Source organism: Triticum dicoccoides, chromosome 1A (assembly GCF_002162155.2).
Source record: "Triticum dicoccoides isolate Atlit2015 ecotype Zavitan chromosome 1A, WEW_v2.0, whole genome shotgun sequence".
NCBI lineage: Eukaryota > Viridiplantae > Streptophyta > Magnoliopsida > Poales > Poaceae > Triticum > Triticum dicoccoides.
In genome coordinates, this window is record NC_041380.1 from 513,158,339 (window position 1) to 513,185,460 (window position 27,122).

The following is a 27,122-nucleotide window of genomic DNA, read 5'->3' on the forward strand; positions in this document are numbered from 1 at the left end:
CGCCGTCACCGTGCTCGCCCGCTGCATCCCATGGCCGCCGTCGCGCCGCACTTGCATGTTGCGCCACCCGCGACCTGCGCCTCGGCCCCCAGCGCGCATCGCCGCCCTGGGCGCGTCCTGCCCCGCGTCACCGCACCCCCGGGCTCCCCTGCCCGCACTCCGCGACCGCCATGCGCTCGCGTGCTCACTACCGTCAGCCCTTGCTCGCCCGCTGCCGGCGTTCACCCCGCGGTGCCCCATCGGCCTGCGCCCGGGCTCGCCCAATTGGCGCCCGCATGCCCGCACGCTCACGGGGCTTCGCCCCAGCAACCGCGCCCGTTAGCCCGCTGGACCCCTATGGGCCAATGACAAGGGGGGCCCGCCCCAGAACGATAAAAAAGGTTAAAAATAGATATAAAAAATAAATAATAAGTAAATAAAAATGTTAAATAGTTAATTAATTAACTGACTAAATTAATTAAGTTCATTAATCCTATTTAACTAAACTAATTAAATGGGTTAACCTAATCTAGTAATTAAGCTAATTAACACTGATTAGTTAGTCTGAGCCTATGACGAATGGGACCCACACGTCAATTTGACCTAGTCCACCTTTGACCCTACTGACTTCATGATGACATCACGCTGACATCATAATAGCTTTTTCTAATTAAATTAATAAGATAATTCCAATAATGATTAAATCTTTATAAATTAATATAAAATAATCCGTAGCTCGGATGAAAATACTTTGTACATGAAAGTTGCTCAGAACGTCGAGACGATTCCGGATACGCAACCCGTTCGTCCGCCACGCATCCCTAGCATAGAAAACACACAACTTTCCCCCCCTCCGGTTCGTCTGTCCGAAAACGCGAAACACCGGGGACATTTTCCCGGATGTTTCCCCCCCTTCACCGGTACCACCTCATACCGCGTTAGGGCACCCCTAGCACCGCTATTTGTCTTGTCATGCATCATTATGCATCTGTTTCCATTATATTCATTGTTTCTCCCCCCCCTATTCTTTCCGATAGACTACGAGACCGACGCCGCTGCTACCCAGTACGACTACGGTGTTGACGACCCCTCTCTCTTGCCAGAGCAACCAGGCAAGCCCCCCCTTTGATCACCAGATATCGCCTACTCTTTTCTCTATACTGCTTGCATTAGAGTAGTGTAGCATGTTACTGCTTTCCGTTATTCCTATCCTGATGCATAGCCTGTCCTTGCTACTACTGTTGTTACCATTACCTGCTATCCTACTGCATAGTATAGGATGCTAGTGTTCCATCAGTGGCCCTACACTCTTGTCCGCCTGCCATGCTATACTACTGGGCCGTGATCACTTCGGGAGGTGATCACGGGCATATACTATATACTTTACATAGTTACATTACTTATGGTACTGTTTAGAGATGGGGGCTGAAGGGGCAGGTGGCTCCATCCCGGTAGAGGTGGGCCTGGGTTCCCGACGGCCCCCGACGGTTACTTTGAGGCGGAGTGACAGGGCAGGTTGAGACCACCTAGGAGAGAGGTGGCCTGGCCCTGGTCGGCGTTCGTGGATACTTAACACGCTTAACGAGATCTGGGTATTTGATCTGAGTCTGGCCATTTGGTCTATACGCACTAACCATCTACGCGGGGACAGTTATGGGCACTCGACGTCGTGGTATCAGCCGAAGCACTTCGTGACGCCAGCGACTGAGCGGCGCGCGCCGGGTTGGACCGTGTAACATGACTTCCTTTGTAATGGAGGTTGCTAGGTCTGCTCTCCGGCCGCGTACGCAACGTGCAGGTGTGCTATGGGCGATGGGCCCAGACCCCTGTGCGCTTAGGTTTAGACCGGCGTGCTGGCCTCTCTATTGTGCCTAGGTGGGGCTGCGACATGTTGATCTTCCGCGGCCGGGCATGACCCAGAAAAGTGTGTCCGGCCAAATGGGATCGAGCGTGTTGGGTTATGTGGTGCACCCCTGCAGGGAAGTTAATCTATTCGAATAGACGTGATCTTCGGTAACAGGACGACTTGGAGTTGTACCTTGACCTTATGACAACTAGAACCGGATACTTAATAAAACACACCCTTTCAAGTGCTAGATACAACCGGTGATCGCTCTCTCACAGGGCGACGAGGGGAGGATCATCGGTTAGGATTATGCTATGCGATGCTACTTGGAGGACTTCAGTCTACTCTCTTCTACATGTTGCATGATGGAGGTGGCCAGAAGCGTAGTCTTCGACAGGATTAGCTATCCCCCTCTTATTCTGGCTTTCTGCAGTTCAGTCCACCGATATGGCCCTTTACACATTTACCCATGCATATGTAGTGTAGCTCCTTGCTTGCAAGTACTTTGGATGAGTACTCACGGTTGCTTTCTCCCTCTTTTCCCCCTATCCCTTCTACCTGGTTGTCGCAACCAGATGTTGGAGCCCAGGATCCAGACGCCACCGTCGACGACGACTCCTACTACACCGGAGGTGCCTACTACTACGTGCTGCCCGCTGACGACGACCAGGAGTAGTTAGGAGGATCCCAGGCAGGAGGCATGCGCCTCTTTTGATCCGTATCCCAGTTTGTGCTAGCCATCTTATGGCAACTTGTTTAACTTATGTCTGTACTCAGATATTGTTGCTTCCGCTGACTCGTCTATGATCGAGCTCTTGTATTCGAGCCCTCGAGGCCCCTGGCTTGTAATATGATGCTTGTATGACTTATTTTATTGGTAGAGTTGTGTTGTGATATCTTCCTGTGAGTCCCTGATCTTGATCGTACACGTTTGCGTGTATGATTAGTGTACGGTCAAATTGGGGGCGTCACAACAAACCTCAGTTTACGGACCTAGTCCGCATAATTACTACTATCAACTTTCAACTAAATTTTCTCTAGGAACATATCTAAACAGTAGAACTGAAGCGCGAGCTATGACATAATTTGCGAAGACCTTTTGACTATGTTCAGGATAATTAAGTTCATCTTGTGAACTCCCACTCAGATAGACATCCCTCTAGTCATCTAAGTGATTACATGATCCGAATCAACTAGGTCGTGTCCGATCATCACGTGAGACGGACTAGTCATCATCGGTGAACATCTTCATGTTGATCGTATCTACCATATGACTCATGCTCGACCTTTCAGTCTTCTGTGTTCCGAGGCCATGTCTGTACACATGCTAGGCTCGTCAAGTCAACCTAAGTGTTTCGCGTGTGTAAATCTGTCTTACACCCGTTGTATGTGAACGTTAGAATCTGTCACACCCGATCATCACGTGGTGCTTCGAAACAACGAACTGTCGCAACGGTGCACAGTTAGGGGGAACACTTTCTTGAAATTTTAATGAGGGATCATCTTATTTACTACCGTCGTTCTAAGTAAACAAGATGCAAAAACATGATAAACATCACATGCAATCAAATAATAGTGACATGATATGGCCAATATCATATAGCTCCTTTGATCTCCATCTTGGGGCTCCATGATCATCTTGTCACCGGCATGACACCATGATCTCCATCATCATGATCTCCATCATCATGATCTCCATCATCGTGTCTTCTTGAAGTTGGCTCGTCATCTATTACTTCTACTACTATGGCTAACGCTTTAGAAATAAAGTAAAGTAATTACATGACGTTTATGTTGACACGCAGGTCATAAATAAATTAAGACAACTCCTATGGCTCATGCCGGTTGTCATACTCGTCGACATGCAAGTCGTGATTCCTATTACAAGAACATGATCAATCTCATACATCACATATATCATTCATCACATCCTTTTGGCCATATCACATCACATAGCATACCCTGCAAAAACAAGTTAGACGTCCTCTAATTGTTGTTTGCATGTTCTACGTGGCTGCTATGGGTTTCTAGCAAGAACGTTTCTTACCTACGCAAAAACCACAACGTGATATGCCAATTGCTATTTACCCTTCATAAGGACCCTTTTCATCGAATCCGATCCGACTAAAGTGGGAGAGACAGACACCCGCTAGCCACCTAATGCAACTAGTGCATGTCAGTCGGTGGAACCGGTCTCACGTAAGCGTACGTGTAAGGTTGGCCCGGGCCGCTTCATCCCACGATGCCGCCGAATCAAGATAAGACTAGTAACGGCAAGCATATTGAACAAAATCAACGCCCACAACTACTTTGTGTTCTACTCGTGCATAGAAACTACGCATAGACCTAGCTCATGATGCCACTGTTGGGGAACGTAGCATAAATTCAAAATTTTCCTACGTGTCACCAAGATCTATCTATGGAGTCATCTAGCAACGAGGGAGGAGTGGATCTACATACCCTTGTAGATCACGCGCGGAAGCGTTCAAGAGAACGGGGTTGATGGAGTCGTACTCGTCGTGATCCAAATCACCGATGATCCTAGCGCCGAACGGACGGCACCTCCGCGTTCAACACACGTACGGAGCAGCGACGTCTCCTCCTTCTTGATCTAGCAAGGGGGAAGGAGAGGTTAATGGAGATCCAGCAGCACGACGGCGTGGTGGTGAAAGTAGCGGGAGTCCAACAGGGCTTCGCCAAGCGCTCCGGGAGGAGGGAGATGTGTCATGGGAGGGAGAGGGAGGCGCCAGGGCTTGGGTATGGTTGCCCTCCCTTCCCCCCACTATATATAGGGCCAAGGGAGAGGGGGGAGGCGCAGCCTTGCCCCTTCCTCCAAGGAAGGGTGCGGCCAAAGGGGGGGGAGGAGTCCATCCTCCCCAAGGCACCTCGGAGGTGCCTTCCCCCTTTAGGACTCTCCCCTCCTCTTGTCCCTTTGGCGCATGGGCCTCTAGGGGCTGGTGCCCTTGGCCCATATAGGCCAAGGCGCACCACCTACAGCCCATGTGGCCCCCCGGGGCAGGTGGCCCCACCCGGTGGACCCCCGGGACCCTTCTGGTGGTCCCGGTACAATACCGGTGACCCCGAAACTTGTCCCGATGGCCGAAATAGCACTTCCTATATATAATTCTTTACCTCCGGACCATTCCGGAACTCCTCGTGACGTCCGGGATCTCATCCGGGACTCCGAACAACTTTCGGGTTACTGCATACTAATATCTCTATAACCCTAGCATCACCGAACCTTAAGTGTGTAGACCCTACGGGTTCGGGAGACATGCAGACATGACCGAGATGACTCTCCGGTCAATAACCAACAGCGGGATCTGGATACCCATGTTGGCTCCCACATATTCCAGGATGATCTCATCGGATGAACCACGATGTCAAGGACTTAATCAATCCCGTATACAATTCCCTTTGTCTAGCGGTACGATACTTGCCCGAGATTCGATCGTCGGTATCCCGATACCTTGTTCAATCTCGTTACCGGCAAGTCTCTTTACTCGTTCCGTAACACATCATCCCGTGATCAACTCCTTGATCACATTGTGCACATTATGATGATGCCCTACCGAGTGGGCCCAGAGATACCTCTCCGTTTACACGAGTGACAAATCCCAGTCTCGATTCGTGCCAACCCAACAGACACTTTCGGAGATACCCGTAGTGTACCTTTATAGCCACCCAGTTACGTTGTGACGTTTGGCACACCCAAAGCACTCCTACGGTATCCGGGAGTTGCACAATCTCATGGTCTAAGGAAATGATACTTGACATTTAGAAAAGCTTTAGCATACGAACTACATGATCTTTGTGCTAGGCTTAGGATTGGGTCTTTGTCCATTACATCATTCTCCTAATGATGTGATCCCGTTATCAATGACATCCAATGTCCATGGTCAGGAAACCGTAACCATCTATTGATCAACGAGCTAGTCAACTAGAGGCTTACTAGGGACATGGTGTTGTCTATGTATCCACACATGTATCTGAGTTTCCTATCAATACAATTCTAGCATGGATAATAAATGATTATCATGAACAAGGAAATATAATAATAACTAATTTATTATTGCCTCTAGGGCATATTTCCAACAACATTTTCTTTCATGTACTTAGCATAAGGATTCAGTTTAAGCATATCAGTTAATCGCATACGCAAAAAGATAGGTCTAATCATTTCAGCAAAGCGCTCAAAATCCTCATCATCCTTTCTCTTGGATGGTTTGAGAGGGAAAGGCATGGGTTTCTGAACCCATGGTTCTCTTTCTTTACCATGTTTCCTAGCAACAAAGTCTTTCTTATCATAACGTTGATTCTTTGATTGTGGGTTATCAAGATCAACAACAGGTTCAATTTCTATATCATTATCATTACTAGGTTGAGCATCAACATGAACATTATCATTAACATTATCACTAGTTTCAAGTTCATTACCAGATTGTGTTTCAGCATCAGAAATAGAAATATCATTTGGATTCTCAGCTGTTTCAGTAATGGGTTCACTAGAAGCATGCAAAGTCCTATCATTTTTCTTTTTCTTCCTTTTAGAAGTACTAGGTGCATCTATATTATTTCTCTGAGAATCTTGCTCAATTCTCATAGGGTGGCCTTCGGGATACAAAGGTTCCTGAGTCATTCTACTAGTTCTAGTAGCCACTCTAACAACATAATCATTATTCTTATTATTCAATTCATTGAGCAAATCATTTTGAGCTTTAAGTACTTGTTCTACTTGAGTGGTAATCATAGAAGCATGTTTACTAATAAGTTTAAGTTCACCTTTGACATTAGCCATATAATCACCCAAGTGTTCAAGCATATCAGCACTGTGTTTTAATTCTCTACCAAAATAAGCATTGAAGTCTTCTTGCTTAACCACAAATTTATCAAACTCATCTAAGCATGTGCTAGCAAACTTAGTAAGTGGGATTTCAGCTTTATCATATCTATAGAGAGAATTTACCTTTACTACCTGTGTCGGGTTATCAAGACCATGTATTTCTTCAATAGGAGGTAAATTCTTAACATCTTCACCTTTAATACCCTTTTCTTTCATGGATTTCTTTGCCTCTTGCATATCTTCAGGACTGAGAAATAGAACACCTCTCTTCTTCGGAGTTGGTTTAGGAATAGGCTCAGGAAGTGTCCAATTATTTTCATTAGTCAACATATTATTCAATAAAATTTTAGCTTCATCTGGTGTTCTTTCCCTGAAAACAGAACCAACACAACTATCCAGGTAATCTCTGGAAGCATCGGATAGTCCATTATAAAAGATATCAAGTGTTTCATTTTTCTTAAGCGGATGATCAGGCAAAGCATTAAGTAATTGGAGAAGCCTCCCCCAAGCTTGTGGGAGACTCTCCTCTTCAATTTGCACAAAATTATATATATCCCTTAAAGCAGCTTGTTTCTTATGAGCAGGGAAATATTTAGCAGAGAAGTGATAAATCATATCATGGGGACTACGCACACAACCAGGATCAAGAGAATTAAACCATATCTTAGCATCACCCTTTAATGAGAACGGAAATATTTTAAGGATATAAAAGTAGCGAGTTCTCTCATCTTTAGTGAATAGGGTGGCTATATTATTTAATTTAGTAAGATGTGCCACAACAGTTTCAGATTCATAGCCATAAAAAGGATCAGATTCAACCAAAGTAATTATATCAGGATCAACTGAGAATTCATAATCCTTATCGGTAACACAGATAGGTGAAGTAGCAAAAGCAGGGTCAGTTTCATTCTAGCATTAAGGGATTGCTGCTTCCATTTAGTTAATAACCTCTTTAGATCATATCTATCATTGCAAGCTAAAATAGCTCTAGCAGATTCTTCATCCAGAACATAACCCTCAGGAACAACAGGTAATTCATATTTATTAGGGGGGAGTCTTCATCATCACTTTCATCAATATTATCAGTTTCAATAATTTCATTCTCTCTAACCCTAGCAAGTTGTTCATCAAGAAATTCACCAAGTGGCATAGTAGTATCAAGCATAGAGGCAGTTTCATCATAAGTATCTGAAGGAAATATGCCCTAGAGGCAATAATAAAGTTATTATTTATTTCCTTATATCATGATAAATGTTTATTATTCATGCTAGAATTGTATTAACCGGAAACATAATACATGTGTGAATACATAGACAAACAGAGTGTCACTAGTATGCCTCTACTTGACTAGCTCGTTAATCAAAGATGGTTATGTTTCCTAACCATAGACAAAAGAGTTGTTATTTGAGTAACGAGGTCACATCATTAGTTGAATGATCTGATTGACATGACCCATTCCATTAGCTTAGCACCTGATCGTTTAGTATGTTGCTATTGCTTTCTTCATGACTTATACATGTTCCTATAACTATGAGATTATGCAACTCCCGTTTGCCGGAGGAACACCTTGGGTGCTACCAAACGTCACAACGTAACTGGGTGATTATAAAGGAGCATTACAGGTGTCTCCAAAAGTAGATGTTGGGTTGGCGTATTTCGAGATAAGGATTTGTCACTCCGATTGTCGGAGAGGTATCTCTGGGCCCTCTCGGTAATGCACATCACATAAGCCTTGCAAGCACTGCAACTAATATGTTAGTTGTGAGATGATGTATTACGGAACGAGTAAAGAGACTTGCCAGTAACGAGATTGAACTAGGTATTGGATACCGATGATCGAATCTCGGGCAAGTAACATACCGATGACAAAGGGAACAGCGTATGTTGTTATGCGGTCTGACCGATAAAGATCTTCGTAGAATATGTAGGAGCCAATATGGGCATCCAGGTCCCGCTATTGGTTATTGACCGGAGACGTGTCTCGGTCATGTCTACATTGTTCTCGAACCCGTAGGGTCCGCACGCTTAAGGTTACGATGACAGTTATATTATGAGTTTACATGTTTTGATGAACCGAAGGAGTTCGGAGTCCCGGATGAGATCGGGGACATGACGAGGAGTCTCGAAATGGTCGAGACGTAAAGATTCATATATTGGATGATATGGTTAGGCCAAGGGGTCAAGCCCATGAGGCTTTAGATCGATGCAAAAAGGAGTTTTGCGGAGGCCAGGGGGCCAAACGCCGGAGACCCTGGCGTCTGGCCCTGGGCCAGACACCGAGGCCCATGGCGTCTGGGCCAGACGCCAAGGATTGTGGCGTTTGGTCCTGGAGTCCGAGTGGGACTCTTGCCTTTCGGGCAAAACCAACTTTGAGGAGGCTTTTGCTCCAAGTTTCGACCCCGGGGCTCAACATATAAATAGAGGGGCAGGGCTAGCACCAAAGACACAACAAGTTGATCCACGTGATCTATTCCTTAGCCGTGTGCGGTGCCCCCTGCCACCATATACCTCGATAATACTGTAGCGGAGTTTAGGCGAAGCCCTGCTGCTGTAGTTCATCAAAATCGTCACCACGCCGTCGTGCTGACGGAACTCTTCCCCGACACTTTGCTGGATCGGAGTCCGGGGATCGCCATCGAGCTGAACGTGTGCTCGAACTCGGAGGTGCCGTAGTTTCGGTGCTTGATCGGTTGGATCGTGAAGACGTACGACTACTTCCTCTACGTCGTGTCATCGCTTCCGCAGTCGGTCTGCGTTGGGTACGTAGACAACACTCTCCCCTCGTTGCTATACATCACCATGATCTTGCGTGTGCGTAGGAATTTTTTTTGAAATTACTACGAAACCCAACAGTATCATGTATAGTGGAAGTGGCATCATTAATAACATGCGACATATCAGAATGAATAGCAGAAGCAGGTTTAGGTGTCGCAAGCTTACTCAAAACAGAAGGTGAATCAAGTGCAGAGCTAGATGGCAGTTCCTTACCTCCCCTCGTAGTTGAGGGATAAATCTTGGTTTTTGGATCTCTCAAGTTCTTCATAATGATAAGCAGATATAAATCCCAAGTGACTCAAAGAATAGAGCTATGCTCCCCGTCAACGGCGCCAGAAAATAGTCTTGATAACCCACAAGTATAGGGGATCGCAACAGTTTTTGAAGGTAGAGTATTCAACCCAAATTTATTGATTAGACACAAGGGGAGCCAAAGAATATTCTTAAGTATTAGCAGCTGAGTTGTCAATTCAACCACACCTGGAAACTTAACATCTGCAGCAAAGTATTTAGTAACAAAGTAATAGGATAATAGTGGTAACGATAGCAAAAGTAATGGTAGCAAAAGTAATGTTTTTGGTATTTTGTAGTGATGATAGCAATAGCAACGGAAAAGTAAATAAGCGAAGAACAATATATGGAAAACTCGTAGGCAATGGATCGGTGATAGAGAATTATGCTGGATGCGGTTCATCATGTAACAGTCATAACCTAGGGTGACACAGAACTAGCTCCAATTCATCAATGTAATGTAGGCATGTATTCCGAATATAGTCATACGTGCTTATGGAAAAGAACTTGCATGACATCTTTTGTCCTACCCTCCCGTGGCAGCGGGGTCCTAGTGGAAACTAAGGGATATTAAGGCCTCCTTTTAATAGAGTACCGGACCAAAGCATTAACACATGGTGAATACATGAACTCCTCAAATTACGGTCATCACCGGGAGTGGTCCCAATTATTGTCACTTCGGGGTTGCCTGATCATAACACATAGTAGGTGACTATAGACTTGCAAGATAGGATCAAGAACTCTCATATATTGATGAAAACATAATAGGTTCAGATCTGAAATCATGGCACTCGGGCCCTAGTGACAAGCATTAAGCATAGCAAAGTCATAGCAACATTAATCTCAGAACATAGTGGATACTAGGGATCAAACCCTAACAAAACTAACTCGATTACATGATAAATCTCATCCAACCCATCACCGTCCAGCAAGCCTACGATGGAATTACTCACACACGGCAGTGAGCATCATGAAATTGGTGATGGAGGATGGTTGATGATGACGATGGCGACGGATTCCCCTCTCCGGAGCCCCGGACGGACTCCAGATCAGCCCTCCCGAGAGGTTTTAGGGCTTGGCGGCGGCTCCGTATCGTAAAACGTGATGAATCCTTCTCCTTTATTTTTCTCCCCGAAAGCAAATATATAGAGTTGGAGTTGAGGTCAGAGGAGCTCCAGGGGGCCCACGAGGTAGGGGGCGCGCCTAGGGGGGCAGGCACGCCCCCACCCTCGTGGCTAGGGTGTGGGCCCCCTGGTCTTCATCTTTTGCAAGGACTTTTTATTATTTCCAAAAAGACGTTCTATGAAGTTTCAGGTCATTCTGAGAACTTTTGTTTATGCACATAAATAACACCATGGCAATTCTGCTGAAAACAGCGTCAGTCCGGGTTAGTTCCATTCAAATCATGCAAGTTAGAGTCCAAAACAAGGGCAAACGTGTTTGGAAAAGTAGATACGACGGAGCCGTATCAGAACCTAGTCCAGAGTTTGCGGGCTGACTCTTCGGGTTGCTGGACTATATGACTAAGGTCATTGGTGTTCAGAGGCCAGACATAGGTACCTTGAAAGCTGTCTCTAAAGGCATCCTCCAGATCTTCCCAGCTACCAATGGAGTTCTCTAGGAGGCTGTTTAACCAGTGTCGTGCTGGTCCTTTCAGCTTTAAGGGGAGGTATTTGATGGCGTGGAGATCATCGTCGCGAGCCATGTGAATATGGAGAAGAAAGTCCTCAATCCATACCGCGGGATCGGTCGTTCTATCATATGCTTCAATGTTTACAGATTTAAACCCTTCTGGGAACTGGTGTTGCATTACCTCATTGGTAAAGCATAAGGGGTGTGCGGCGCCTCTGTATCGGGCAACGTCGTGACGGAGTTCGGATGACATCCATATTCGGTTTTCGGCCCGGGAGAGGTTATGCTTGTCGCGCTAGGCTTGATGACCGTCATCTCGTGTTGGGTCACGCCCCCTCGATCCATAGATTGATTTGGCCTGACCGACTCTATTGTCCAGGTCCTAGCGTAAGTCGTAGGTATAGCCCGGAGCTGCTACCTCTTTGCCTCGACGGCGAGGTGGTAGGGGTTGGTGTTCGGCACAAGCAACCGCTTTATCTCGCCCACGTGGTGGTCGGTCTGGTTCATCAGTGTGGTCATATCTTGACGGTATTGGCTCAAGGGCCTCGTCGTCAAATTATGGTAGTAACCGACACTTTGGATAACTCTTTGTTGGGTGCTCGAGGCCGTATTCTTCGCCAGCTAGGACTTGGGTCCATCTGCCATTGAGGGTATCCTGTTCAGCTTTAGAGCTGTTGTTGCTTCTTCTTTAGGCTTTGCGCAGTTGCGATTAGCTGACGCTTAAAGCGCTCTTGCTCGAGGGGTTCCTCTGGCACGATGAAGTCTTCGTTGCCGAGGCTGACGTCATCCTCGGAGATCGGTAGATAGTTACTATCTTCCGAGTCCTCATTCCTGACTGGCTCGTCGGGGTTGACTTGTCCCTCCTCCCATTCATCCTGCTCGGACGCAGGCTCGACCGGGTCTTCGGGATTTTTGGCATCGCCCGGGGTGTTATTTTCTCCACTGCCGGTGTCGCTTTCCTTTTTGTGACGCGATTTTGAGCGGCGCCTCTGACGTCGATGCTTTGGTGGTACCTCAGCGGGCTTGTCCTTGGTCGGATCTTTCCTACCTTCTTCGTCGTCCTCTTTGGGTGTATCCACCATATAAACATCATATGTGTAGGTAGTCGTCCAATGCCTGGTGAATGGCGGGTCTTGGCTTTGTTTGTCTCCGACATCTTCGTCCACACCGTCGATGTCTTCAGAGGCGTAGTCTAGCATGTCAGTCAAATACTCGACAATGGCTATTAAGTGGGTGGTGGGTGGGATGTAAAATTCCCTGCTCTCAGCCCCTAGTCCTGGTTGGGTGTAGTTCGGAGGCGATACTTCCGTAATGGCGAGGGATCGCATTAAGTCCAAGGCCTCGTTTAAGAGCGAAGGCCGGACGGGGAACCGAGGACTGTAGGGCTAGGCACGACAGATTCTGCCAGGCTGTGCTCACTAGATTCAGACCTTGATAGTTTGGAGTTTGCATCCTGAGGCGGGTTCGGCTCCCCGATGACAGGGAGGGTCTTGCTTGATTCCAGGCTCGCCGAAGACATAGTTGCCTCCGGGTCTCTGGAGAAAAGTTCCATAGTAGGAGAGAGTCCGGTGGGTTTCAGATACCCATCTTCGGATGAAGTAGTCTACCCTGGATCTAAGGCTAGGGCAGGGATGATAGTTGGTCCTTGAGTGGTGCATGGTGACGGGTCCGATAGGTTTTCCTCTTGGAGCAGAGGAACAATTGTCGAGGCCGTGAACCCTTCGAAGATCAGGTCTCCTCGGATGTCGGCAACGTAATTCAGGCTCCCGAATCTGATCTGATGACCAGGGGCGTAGTTGTCGATCTGTTTGTGGTGACCAATCGAATTAGCACGCAGAGCGAAGCCGCCAAACACAAAAAGTTGACCGGGAAGGAAGGTTTCCCCAGAAACAGCATCGTTGTTGACGATTGAACGAGCCATCGAACCTTCTGCCGATGACATAGTGGAACTCTCAATGAAAGCACCAATGTCGGTGTCAAAACCGGCCGATCTCGAGTAGGGGGTCCCGGACTGTGTGTCTAAGGATCAAAGGTAACAGGAGACAAAGGGGACCTGAAGTTTACCCAGGTTTGGGCCCTCTTAATGGAGGTAAAACCCTACTTCCTGCTTGATTGACTTTGATGAGTATATGGATTATAAGTGTTGATCTACCTCGAGATCGTAATGGCTAAACCCTAGCTGTCTAGCCTATATGAATTCCGATAGCCTCTACGGACTAAACCCTATAGTTTATATAGATACCGAGGGGCCTAGGGTTGTACAGAGTCGGTTTACAGAGGAAGGAAACTATACACCCAGACGCCAATCTTGCCATCCACTCAAAGGAGAGTCCCATCCGGACATGGGGGAAGGCCTTCTACCTTATATCTTCACCACCCATCAGTCCTACCCATATCACACAGCCCACCCGAGGACCCCATAATCCAGGACTCCCTCAGTGGCAAAGCCACCTTTCATCATTTTTATACATGTTCGGATGGGACTCTCCTTTGAGTCGTGAAGAGGCCTGCATGACTTAGGAATGGAGATGTGCTAGAACCCTGGGTTCTTCCTTATATAATTAATGATATTTTCATTCTAATACTCTATCCGAGAGTTCTCAATATTTAGCAAAGTTGTTCCTATCAAACAGATAAAAACTTGATCAAATGACAAAGGCATTGTTTGTGGAGAAAGAGGTGGCTTTTCCCAAATGAAACATTTGATTTGTGTAACAGGAGAAAGATTTCCCACTCCTTAGCCATAAAGATATGTGGCCATGAAAAAGGGAGGGGATTCAGTGGAACAGGATTGGCTGGGCGGTAGAGTCGTGGAAACACTTGTTGATTCCTATTTTGGACCCTAGCTCCATGGAACAATATGCTACTGCGGAAACATGGAAGAATTGCAATCTTAGATCAAAACACTATGTGTGTAAAGCTTGATAAGGGTCAGTTACTTGTACATTTGATTAGTATGAACCTATACTCATGTGTCCTCGAGAACGCTTTGCTTACTACTCTGTATAAGAGAACTTTCAGGCTTGTCCTTTGCTATAAAAAGGATTGAACTACCTTGCTGCCCTTTGTTACTACTGTTACTTGCTACTTGTTACGAATTATCTTGCTACAAAACTATCTGTTACCACTACTTTTAGTACTTGCAGAGAATACCTTGCAGAAAACCGTTTGTTATTTTCTTATGCTCCTCGTTGGGTTCAATACTCTTATTTATCGAAAAGACTACAATCTATACCTGTGGGTCATTATTAATCTTTTTTTGATCGCTCGGGTCATTATTAATCTTATATGAACCTCTAAATCTACTGTATTTTTCACTGCCGTGGTCTATCTTTTCAGGGTCACTGATTCGTGAGCCCTTGTGTAACGTAGAAAATATCAAGTCATAGCCGAGGGTCTGCCCATAAGGACACAGACGCACACGGCTGAGATGGCTCGCACGATGCCTATTCAATTGTTGCTCCTGTGTTCGACCCCCATTAACGGCATTATATTTCACCCTTCGTTTTGCAAATAAACCAGACACTGACATACAGGCCCCGAGGTGTCCTACATGTCTATATATTTCACTATTACACGTGAGTCCTGGATGCCCCATGCGTCAGTATATGCGCCAGGTAACGGACACCTACATTGACCCGACGGAATCACTCCGTTTTGGATATTTTTGAGTGTGGGACGAGTGATGGAGAGCAGAAGTGAGGGACACTAGCTGAATGGGGCAAAATTAAGGAATACTAAGTAACTGAGGGCACAAAAATAGAAATCCCCATATTTATATGAAATCTAATCACGAATTTCATCCAATTTGTTGAAAAAAAGTTTGAAATGTATGCGGTTATTATGGTTGAATGACGGTTTTCCGCATCCGTGTCTGCGGACTGATCACCTTCTACTCGTGGACGTAAGTGGAAGGAAAATTACAAGTTGCCGCTGGAGATGCTCTTAGCCCATCGACATCGTACTAGCAGCTCCATTTGCATCGACAAAAAAAACCTCACTTTGCATCGTTAATGTTTTCTTTGTTGGAAGCTCAAACTGGCACCCGACACGCTCCGGATCCGGCACTTTTTATCCGATAGGCGGGGGTGCGTAAACACCCAGGCCCATTTCCGTCCTATGGTGGGCCCATTGCCCCCCGTCGCCCACGGTTTCGCATCAGGGCCCTCCCGTCAGTTTCTTCCTTCTCCTCCACTTCCACTCCCACCGTGGCTGCCTCCGCCGTCGCCTCCTCCTCCCTTCCCCAATGGCAGGCGCCAGCCTCAGCCTCAGCCAGCTCTGACCGCCGCGCGGGGCCTTGATCCGGCGCCAGGCGGGCGGGAATCGCGCGGGTGCCCCGTTCAATTCGGCGCGGACTCCAGCTGGGAGGTCGGAGCGGCGGAGATCCGGTCGCCGGACTTGCCTCCAATCCGCTGGTCGCCGTCGTCTCCGGAAGACAAGTCGAGGTTGGGTTAACGTTCCTTGCGCGCTCGTCCCATCTGTGCTCGTGTTTTCCTTCCCATGCCACTCTGTTCATGAACGGGTGTGCGATTCTGTCTGATGCAAACATGCTACTGTCTCATAGGAGGGTCGTTCGCCGGCGCGTGCTGCCGCAGTGCGCCGTCTCGTGGATCTGCGGTTCGGCGACTTGTGACCGGGTCTTTGCCGGTGGAAAGGGGGCTGCTTTGGGCACCGTTGTTCCCGAGGTGTTTGTCCCCATAGGGGCGACCAGTCCAAGAGACCGCCGGTTCATGATTCAGGCAATGGCGTCGCAGTCGCAGGCAGGAGGCGGTGGCGGCGGCGGCTATGCCGGCCCAGGGCAGCGCGGGCAGGCGCAGCAGGGCCTGGCGAGGCAAGGTTCCCTGTACAGCCTTACCCTCGATGAGGTGCAGAGCCAGCTGACAGAGCCTTTGCTTAGTATGAACCTCGACGAGCTGCTCAAGAGTGTGTTTCCTGATGGCGTGGATCCTGTCGGCGGCGTCGCCGGCCAGTCTGAGCCGGCCCCGGGCCTGCTTCGCCAGGGGAGCATCACCATGCCTCCGGACCTGAGCAAGAAGACGGTGGACGAGGTGTGGAAGGGCATCCAGGATTCGCCGAAGAGAAGTGGCGAGGAGGGTAGTCGGCGGAGGCGGGAGAGGCAGCCGACCTTTGGGGAGATGACACTTGAGGATTTCCTGGTGAAAGCTGGAGTTGTCGCTGAAGGGCATTTGAAGGATCCGATTGACTTGCCAGCTAACATGGGTGCGGTTGGGAGCAGTGTAATTGAGGCTGCTGCGCCCAATTTGAACCCCGGAGCGCATTGGTTACAGCAGTACCTGGAGCCCCAGCATCCACGCATGGCAGGTCCTTTCATGGCAAGTCATTTGGGTCCTCAGCCATTGTCTGTTGCTACAGGTGCTATCATGGAACCAATTTACCCGGATGGCCAGATTACGTCACCAATGCTCGATGCGCTTTCTGATCCTCAGACACCTAGGCGCAAGCGTGGTGCCTCAGATGGTGTAACTGATAAAGTCGTAGAAAGAAGGCAGAAGAGAATGATAAAAAACAGGGAATCAGCTGCACGGTCCAGAGCGAGGAAGCAGGTCTACAGCTATTGTCCTGTCTATTCCTGTTTTCCTACGCATTGTTTATGCCCTGTTATAATGTTATGATTGCAGCATCAAAACTTTGTGAAAAGTTATTGTTGAATGTATCGATTTAAGTATTTGTATTACATTTTTTAGTCTCAAATTGCAAGAGTATCATTAGGTACTCCCTTCCGTTTCTTTTACTTCGCATATAAGATTTGTTTGAAGTCAAACTTCATAAAGTTTGAGCAAATTTATATAAAAAATATCAACATCTACAATACTAAAGTTATACAGTATGAAAATTAATTTCATGATGCATCTAATGATATTGATTTTGTATTGCGAATGTTGATATTTGTTTCCTATAAAGTTGGTCAAAATTTACAAAGTTTGACTTCAGACTAAACTTATATGCAGAGTAAAAAGAATCGACTATGCCAGTGGAGTAGCCTATTGAGTTATTCTCATTCCATGTCACTCTACTATATTAATAAAAATATAGCAATAACCTATTGCATTCTACTTGGCAGGCTTATACTAATGAGCTTGAAAACAAGGTGTCTCGTCTAGAAGAGGAGAACGAGAGGTTGAAGAAGCAGAAGGTACTTTGTCTTCTGTTACTGTAACACTGTTACTTTTCGCCCCTTCTTTTTGGTGGAGGGGATATTTAACTACAGCATTCCACTATGCATTGTAGTGAACCCAAGTTATTGTAACAATGTTTTTATTCAGGTAGTAAGCTATTTTGTTTCACACTAGTCGATCGTTCAACTTCTTTTTTACTTGGGCTCAATAATATCATGTGTAATAAGTGCACTATACTGATGTGATCATGTTAGTTAATTCCATAGTACGACCACCCACACAACTCATTTAGTATGATTTGCAGACCTGTATCTATATTGTCACTGCTGAACCCCATATGATCATTGCTACTTTTTTTTGTCCAGTATTGTTGAGAAAACTATGTTAGTTACCAGGCTGACAGACAGATGCAGTGATCTCATTGTTTGTTTTTTATGTTCAAATATCTATTGGAGGCTATGTAATGAAAGTGGAGTCTCAAAGTTATTTTTCTTGCTTACACTAACTAAGTTTTGGCATTGACTTTGTGCTACACTTTTTTACAAGGCCAAACATACCATAATGTATATAAACCAACTGAATGGAGCTAGTTTTTGTTAGCTTGAACTTAGTAATTTTTGGAGATATAAGCAGCTGGTCATTCGAATTTAGAGGAAACTCTTATGAAGTTCTCGAGCATCTTATTTAATTGAATATACCCTACTGAATGTATTGACCGATGTAGTTAGGCTAAGCATGTCGATGTTTTGCATTGTGAACTTGATATGTGCATGGCTACAACAATTTTAATGATATGGAAGCAGAAAAACTGCTATTTAATGACTTGTAGTGGGGTTTGTCTATATAAGATATATAGTTGCAAGCACATATGTTGTACTCTATTGTTTCGGTTGCTTCTTAGTAGTTCTTATTAGTTAACAATGCGAGTGATTTCAGCACTACATGCTATTCCTAATAAGCAGTTTGTACGAAGAACTGCAGCATTAATTCATAGAACTTTATTGCCCTTCTCTACAGTGTAGCAATTCAGTAAGATGCTTGGCGCCCTTACGGCATTTGCTTTGGTTGATCAAAACTAAGTTGCTGCTGAGAATTGAATATATAGATAGGTTATCTTGATGAACTTTTGTTTGAATCAATGAATCATGGCTCTATACTTGGCGAGTTAGCAGTGTAATAGAATTGCTTCCCTGTAGTCCTCCGTACAATCTAAAAATGAAAACCCAGTTCTTTATACAATTGACAAACCTGGAGTTACCCAACAGATTGCAGTCCTTCATGAAAGTAAAATAAACACATATCATGAACATTGACAGGAACCACACTTAACAAACAGATCAACATTGGAAATGAATACATTAGACTTTGTACTCACTAAATCATAATCACACGTGAAGCAACAGAGCACCGGGTAAAAGAAAACCACAGAGAGTGCAATTCCATTTGGTCCTTGCAATGGGTGCCTGCCATTTATCTGTTAAGACCACATCACCTAAAGATGATGCTGGTGATATTAATCATATCTAGCAATATTTGTAGTCCTGTTCTTTTTTTGCCAAACACAATGATACTGAGATTTCATTGGTCATTACTTTGTCGCTATAAATATTTTTTTGTCAGCATGATGTAATTGACTCTTGTTCTTCAATTCAGCAAACAATATCCTCACACTTCTTTTGGATGCTAAGCACTCCCTCTCTAAACAATATCCCCACACTTCTTTTGGATGCCAAGTAGCTTATATTATGTTATATTGATGTCATTTCTGACGCCTTCCATTTCATATTATGTTATATTGATGTCATGTCTGACGCCTTCCATTTCATGATAATTTCAGGAGTTGGACATGATGATAACCTCCGCGCCTCCCCCAGAACCCAAGTATCAACTCCGGAGAACAAGTTCTGCCCCTGTTTGACGTCGATAGTAAATTTTGTAGAATTACACCGCTCATATGGTTAACGTGGTTGTGGTAGAAACAGTTGGTAGCCTGAGGTGTTGTAGCTTGTCCCAGCCCGGTGGTTCAGAGTTTGTAGATGAGTAGCAGCCCTAGGCGGCCCTTAGCATGTCCCAGATGATCTGTCTGTTCCGAGGCTTTGTCAGTGTGTGTAAATCTGCCAGGTACATGTTTTAATTTTATCAGAGCTCCTTCTTTGTACATGATAAGTTATGTCCGTCTCTATCTCATCATATTGGTCATGTATGTGGGGCCGCCCAAAGAAAGTGTCTTTTCGTTGCTGTTTTAGCTGAGATATCTGGGTGAGAATTTGACAGCCAATTCCTATACGAGTCTTGAAATCAGCGTGAAGTTTGATCGTCATTGTTGATCCATCAATGCCGCAGTGTGTGATGGCAGTTGTACTGCATCATTATCGAAGAAATGGTGCGGTGTGTGACAGCAGTTGTACTGCATCATTAGAACTGCGAAGAACTGCAAAGGCGCTGATCACAAACAAAACATGCATGAAAACGCTTGCGCGCAATTCTGGTTCGCTCCTTCAATAATGTGGAAAATCCACAACCGATTCCAAGTCATTTAAAATCCCATATCCACAATCAATTCAAATGGAACAATGCCTGAATGAAGAAGTCGAATGATCCCAAACATGTAACGAATCAGATCAACTTCGAAGACAAAGCTAACTAAATGAAGATACACCTACAATACTTTCTAACGACACAGTCAAACATATTGGACCACTATGAACACTGCCTTTGCACCCCCAATACATAAAACATCTCCCATTAGTATCACCAGAGTCTTTCCCCCTTTTATGATGCAGAAAACGTCTTCCAGAAGTATCACCAAAGCCTCCTCCCGCCGATACGCCTTGCAAGCTGTATGTCCTTTTGCACTGCAGCAGCAAAAAAAGGAAAAAGGTCAGGTTAACAGGAACATGCTGGTCCATACACAGGGGCGGAGCTATGTAGGGGCAGACCTGGGCCATGGCCCGCCCAGGAATTTGACAAAAAAATATTTTACTACTAATCGTCTTAGCCCAGCCCACTAAGCCCAGCACGCACAGGCTATCCCCCATCGGCCGTCGTCTCCTCGACTCACGCACGCTGCACGCACAGGCTCACGCATGGCTTCCCCAATTGCTCATGCCCTCAGTCTCATACTCATGTAGCCACGCCGCCGTCGTGGACAGGGAACACGGTCCACCGGAGCGCGCCGCCCTCCGTCTCTCGGAGCAACCTCCGCGGCGACGCCCGCCTGGATCTCGCCTCGCCCCTGCCCTGCTCCCTTCCGCCGCCCATGATCCGCCGGAATCCAGCGTGCCGTGCGTGCTGCCGGCGATCCATTCCTGCAGTTGTTCTCCTCCATCTCCAAGTCTCCAAGTCTGGGGCATGACCTGGGCCAGCCCCTTCTCTTTCTATATTCTATCGCTAGCGCCCCCATGATTTGGCCCCTTGCCACACGTACACTTCACAGGTAAAAAAGTTCCCCCAAATTCTAAATTTGATAAGCAATAGCCTTATTTTTCTCATTTGTGTACACCTAGTGATTAGTCCTGCTAGTGATAAATAATAGCCTAATGATTTGATCTTATGCAAATTTCAACATAGGTAGTCATGGGGAAGGAAAATCAGACTTAAAAAGAATTGATTTAGTTTTTAAAAGAAAAAGAGATTACATAACTGAAGTTGAGGATCATTAAGACAAGATTGTGCAATAAGATGGAAGATGAGAACCTGGCTAATAACTTGTTAGTTCACATAGAGGGTGGAATTTTAGAGAACTACAGCCCACAAAGATGTCATTGCAGATTTTATTGCAAGAATGATTGGTTCACATAGAGATTACATAACTGAAGTTGAGGATCATTAAGACAAGATTGTGCAATAAGATGGAAGATGAGAACCTGGCTAATAACTTGTTAGTTCACATAGAGGGTGGAATTTTAGAGAACTACAGCCCACAAAGATGTCATTGCAGATTTTATTGCAAGAATGATTGGAGAGTTGATTTCTATATGAGCAAGTCCATGTCTAATGTCTCGGCACTTTTGTATTAGCTAATTCAATAGTGACTCATGGTTGAACTGTACTTTGGTACATATATATTATATATGTACATATCTGCTAGCTCAATCTTATGACATGGGTCTTTGTAATATGTCCTTATGAGTCAGAATTTGGAAAAAAATGTGCTCTTCTTAAGTTTGGCCCGCCCAACTTTTTCGTTCAAGCTCCGCCACTGTCCATACATCTTCATATATAGTTCCCATTTGTTCAGGAGCATTTATTTGTTAGAATAGCAACAGCCACGATGTGATCATGATTCTAGTGGCATCTATTTGTCACAGTAAAACAGTTTCCAAGTTTTATAAGTAAAAAAAATGTAACTTACAAATAAAATTCTGATTTGATACAATGTTTATCCTTCAGATAAGAAATAAAGTAATCAACCCTGAATTTCCTGCTATAGTAACCAGGTTTTTTTTTGAAACGGAGGCAAAGATTGCCTCATCTATTAATTAAGCAGAAGAGAATTGCCCAGTTAATTATGGAAAACCGGGCAAAAACCAGAACAACAAGGGCCAAGCCCACTCGCATAGACTGAAACACACAGGGCAAAGCCCACCCTTCTCGACAACATGTCGACCTGCGGACAGACAACGCAGCTCCGATTCTGACGGAGAACTCAGAAGAACGAAACCAGGCACGGCTGGCGCCACGGAAGATCGCCGAAAGGACACCTGGAACCAGTCATCGTATACCACAGGGCCTCGCCGCCGCAGCTTCGACTCCACAGCAACAAACAAACCGAGGCAATATCGTGGACACGCCGGAGAAGAGCCGACTATCGCAACCATTGCCGCGTCGCCGACATCGCTCCCACCATCATCGTTGCCACAAAAGTCTGGACGCCACAGTGATTTTCTCGGGGCCGCCGCCCCGACATCCACCGCTCCGTCACGCCCAGCGCAATCAACCGGCATCACCTTCCGGGGCCGCCGCCCCGACGTACCACCGCTCCGCTCGAGCAGCAACGCCGCGCGACCCAGCTGCCCGCAGCCCACGCTGCTCAAGGCAACCGCTCGCAGACCACGAACGTCGCACCACATCCGGGGCCGCCGCCCCGACGCAAAGTCAGACCGCCCCCTCTGGAACGCGTCGACCGGACCGACAAGCCTGCCACCCAAGTGGCCCAAGATTGCCACCCAAGTGAAGGCCGAGCCACCGCCCCGCCCCATGGAGCCGCACCGCGCATCACTTTCCGAGGCCGCCGCCTCGGCGTTCATCAGCCGTCCGGGGCCGCTGCCCCGGCATCCACCAAACCCGACGTAGGAGAAAACCAAACGCACCAAGCACAAGCTAACTCTCCCAAGCAACGCCCCCAAGAGGGAAACGACGAAGACGCCGCCATCGCCCGCTCCGGAAAATCTGGAGCTTAGGTTTTCACCCGAAGAGCCCGAGCCCCACATAGAAGAAGATGAGTTCCACAACGACGCCTCCAAGGAGGGAAACGACGCCCGAAAGCGCCGCCGTCGACGGCACCGACAAAGTCGGGTCAAGGCTTTCGCCCGGAACACACCCCTATGGAGGGCCGCAGATCTGATCCACCCAGAAGCGTGGAGATCATTGGAGCCGTTCCTGTTGCGCCTTGCACTCTCCAACGCCGACCACCAAGCTTCACCGCGCACCACCCTCAGCAGCAGCACCTCAAGCTGCGAATGAGAAGCGAGCGCACACGACACCATGGCCAAAACGCCATGGCTTCCAGCCCGCGGCCGCCGCCCCGCGTCACGCCTGCCTGACGAGCCCTCCTGACGAGCTTCCCTGCCCGGCGCCTCCCGAGCCGAACCACCTCCCGCCCACGCGCCCGACTTGCGCCGCACACAACGCACGCACCGCGCGAGACGCCCGCCCGCACGCATCCGCGCCTCCCCTTGACGGCGCCCCTGCTGGAGCGCCAGATCCCGCGCCCCCTCGGACCGCCCGCGCCGGAGCGAGACCCCCGCCGCGCCGCGACACCCCTCGGACCGCCGGAGCCTCACCAGCCCGAGCTAGAGCCGCGCCCGCGATCCCGCCCAAGCTCGCCGCGCCCGCGCACGAGATGCGCCCTCACGCCTCGCAGAGAGATGCCCCGCCGCCACCCTCCCTGGAGCCAGACCGGGCTTCGCCGGCGAACTCCTCAGGCGGCGGCGAGGTGGGGGGGTGGAGGGAGGAGGGAAGGTGGCGGCGCCGGAGTGGTTCCCCCCGTGCCGCCAGGGAGAGGCGACGCGGGGGTCAGGCCAGATCAGTCGTATAGTAACCAGGTTTGATATCTAATATGCAGTGCACATATACTGTTTGTTTGACTTCTTCATCTTTTTAATGAATTGTTTGATATGTTTGTTCGTGGACAACAGATACGAGGAGCTGCAGAGATATAACAATTGTGGATCCTATCATTTATCATTAGAATTCTTGAACCTTGAAACAACATCAAAACTAGATATCACATCAAATGAAAGCAAAGGTGATCCTGTAATTGAAACTCTTTCATAACTGGCATGTTTCCTTCTGCGCAATATTGTAAAAGAAAGGGAGTTTTCATTCAGTGAGAACTTACTGACGGTAACACGCTTTGCATGGATGGCACAGTGATTTGCCCTTTCAAATACGTCGACGAGGTGATACTCTGCAGCCTGCAGAGGGAAAGGAAAAGGGAATTATGTGTCAATTCAAAGCAAATACACAGGCCAGTGACTAAAAAGTACAACTCATTTCTTAGGCCACACTGAGTATAGTCAACTTTATGTTATTTTTGCTCGTTGTGCAGAAGAAGGCATTTCTGGCAAGAGACGACTAAAGCAAGTCTATTGTGCAAACAACACTCTTGTATAAATGCACAATAAACTTGACTGGTTCTAAAGTACTTTTTGTTGTTGTACTGGTTCTAAAGTACTGGATATAGACATAATCATTTGGCGTTTGGACACATAACCATAACATGCAATTTTCTGGATCACAATATCCTCATCCTGAATCAAAATTGAACGTTACTACCACTTGCTCACCTCTCAGTTACACCCTAAATTCCATAAGACAAATGGAACCTAACCAATAGTCAGTTTTGAGTGTGTGGGCAGGATCATGTTGCAAGATGTGCACAAACACATCTTGACCAAACAACCAGATGTGCACAAACACACAGGATCGACAATCGATACCGTTTTGCTCGTAATCACATTTCAGTTTTGATTTACCAGCCACCAAAACAATACCATGCTGCTAAATAAATATATCAAACTGAATTAATAGCAGAGCATTCAGAAACCATGAATTAAGGCGATACATGTATCTACCCCACAGTTCATGGTTTTCGGATATTGAATTCATCTGCATTGTAGTACTCTAATCAAACCATCAGATCTAATAGTACATGCCAGGTTTTAGCACTGACCTCTTGAATCGCGACGAGCGCTTGGGGAGTCCAGCGGCTGATTTCAGGACAGAAGAAGTCGGTGACCTCCTTGATCTGCAAATTTGTCAGGAACAAAATATTCCAATTACACTCTGCACTGCAGATCGTTTGTAGAGAGAGCGAGAGGATATGACAGACAGAGGTACCCACCAGACGGACAAATGGTGCAAACGGGATGAGAAAGTCGACCGACTTCTGATACCTCCTGATCTCCCGCAGTGCCACCGTGCCTGGCCTGAACCGGTGTGGCTTCCTCTGCTTGGGTTGCCCAGTTGCCCCTGCTCCCACAAGAATAGATACGAGTTAGTCATCACAGACCAAAATAACAACTGCCCGGAAGAGCGCAACCCCCAAACTGAGAACTTTGTGCCACATCCATCATCTTGGTACCGTACAAGATAAACTAAAATCTGGACCAATGAGGCGAAGAAAACTGCCGATCCACTACCCTCTAAGGACAAAGGACAATACTGGGAAATGCATAAAAGTCGCTCCAGAGAAATGTCCGGAACAAGGAAGGAGAAAGAAAAAACAAGCCCCCATCCATCATCTTGCTACTGTACTGGTACAAGATGAACTAAAATCTGGAGCAAGGAAGCGAAGAAACTGCCGATCCAGCCCTCCCGAAGGGTCAAAGAAGAACCGCAACCGCTCCTGGCAGCATTCCCGAGCAATGTGCGCAACAACGAAGGGGGGAGGAAAAAAAACAAGCCCCCGCCCCGCGCACCCCCAAACAAGACGGAAATGGCCCTAAACACGCGGCGGAAAACCGAAAAGCGCAAAGAAGGCCGCACCTTGAGCCCCCCCTGGGGCCGCCGCCCGCCCGGCTCGCCTCTGCATTCCGTCGAACAGGTGACGAGCAAGTCAGACCAAAAAACAGAAAACAAGACGAAACGAAAAGGAAGCGACCCGGGAAGGTCCCGCGCACCGGTGTCGCCGACGTGCCCGCGCCATCTGCAAAGGGAGAGGAAGAGCACATTAGCGTCATGCGTGGGGCGTCCGTCCGTCCATCTCTCGCGACGAAATGGCGACGGCGTTCGCTCGAGAGGCGGGAGACGGGGGGAGGAAAGAGGGAAGGGCTGACCTGTCTCCTGCCGCCGCTGCGCGGGGCGGGGCCCGAGCTGCTTCTTGGGCGGCGCCTTGGTCTTCCTGACGGCCGGGTGCTTGGTGCGGGCCATCGCGTCGGGGCGCGCTGTCGACGGCGGCGGGTCGGCGCGGGGGAGGAGGGAGGGAGGAGTTTCCTTTTTTTGGCGAACCCTGCCGATTGTTTGTTTTACTGCGGCGCGTGGGCTTCCGCTGGAGAGAAAAGCGGGTGGTGGTGGGGTGCGGTGCGGGAGGAGCGGTTACTACTACTAGCGCGAGGCGAGTCGAACGTTGGGCGCGTGGGCCCCGGGCGCCGGTGGGGGGCGGGGTGGGGGCGGAGCGGTTCCCGGAGACACGCGATGCAACTTGCCACATTTCCTCCCCATTTTTTCCCCCTCCCGATTCGTCTAGTGTTACCGTTGGAACAGTGCCTCGCGTTCGGCACAAGTTTCACACATGTCCAAAAGCTAATAAATAAAAGCCAATTAAAAAATTTACTTTTCACTCGTATATCGTCCAACCTTACCTACATTCCCTACATTTTGTTTTATCTGTTTTGATTTTATTTTCTCCCAGTTCTACTTTTCTCCATCGGTTTACCCTAACAACCACCTCATTGCCCTGCCTATTAGTATTTACTTACCAAATAAAATTTATTCTTTTATTTGGTAAGTCAATAAATGTTTACCAAATAAGATATGTATTTTACGTACCCGCATTAATATGGGCTGGTAATCACCTGCTAATCTACTGGAATATTTATGTACGCACGATTATGTAGTTACTCGTATAAAGGATGCTGGAGTAGTCATTCTCGCTCGTGCGCGCCTTGCGTCGATGCTTGCCTAGCATCCTCCCCGCGCTCGATCGGGCCCGGGCGTTCCTCACCGAGCCGGCGTCCCCGGGGTCCATGGCGCATGGCCCTGGGCTTGCGCAGGTCTGTCCCGTATGCCGCACGTTGCCCTCGTCATGCGTGTGTTGTTTCATTCGCTTGTGTGGCGGCGTCTGCCAAGTTGTGCGTGCGCGTGTCGAGTTGCTCGTGCGTCTTTCTTGGACCTTACCTGGCTGGTTTTTTGGATCGGTACCTTTGGAGTTAATTTCGACGATGACGCTGACGTG

General features: G+C 47.4%; 2 protein-coding genes across 2 annotated transcripts; one reads left to right on the forward strand and one right to left on the reverse strand.

The window, feature by feature from the left end:
* The first annotated feature begins 15,483 nt into the window (after window positions 1–15,483).
* Window positions 15,484–19,663, forward strand: LOC119284526 (ABSCISIC ACID-INSENSITIVE 5-like protein 2). The gene is made up of 4 exons (XM_037563651.1): window positions 15,484–15,811; window positions 15,931–16,930; window positions 17,449–17,520; window positions 19,341–19,663. Exons 1-4 carry the CDS (start codon window positions 15,486–15,488, stop codon window positions 19,419–19,421), a joined length of 1,479 nt encoding a protein of 492 aa, XP_037419548.1. The 5' UTR covers window positions 15,484–15,485; the 3' UTR covers window positions 19,422–19,663.
* A 304-nt stretch (window positions 19,664–19,967) lies between these two features.
* Window positions 19,968–26,226, reverse strand: LOC119284534 (histone H3-like). Its single transcript, XM_037563663.1, has 7 exons — window positions 26,005–26,226; window positions 25,849–25,874; window positions 25,715–25,754; window positions 25,071–25,198; window positions 24,900–24,974; window positions 24,066–24,141; window positions 19,968–20,358 (listed from the first exon to the last, which is right to left on the reverse strand). The coding sequence occupies exons 1-7, from the start codon at window positions 26,096–26,098 to the stop codon at window positions 20,306–20,308; spliced, it is 492 nt and encodes a 163-aa protein (XP_037419560.1). The 5' UTR covers window positions 26,099–26,226; the 3' UTR covers window positions 19,968–20,305.
* Between the last annotated feature and the right edge of the window lie 896 nt (window positions 26,227–27,122).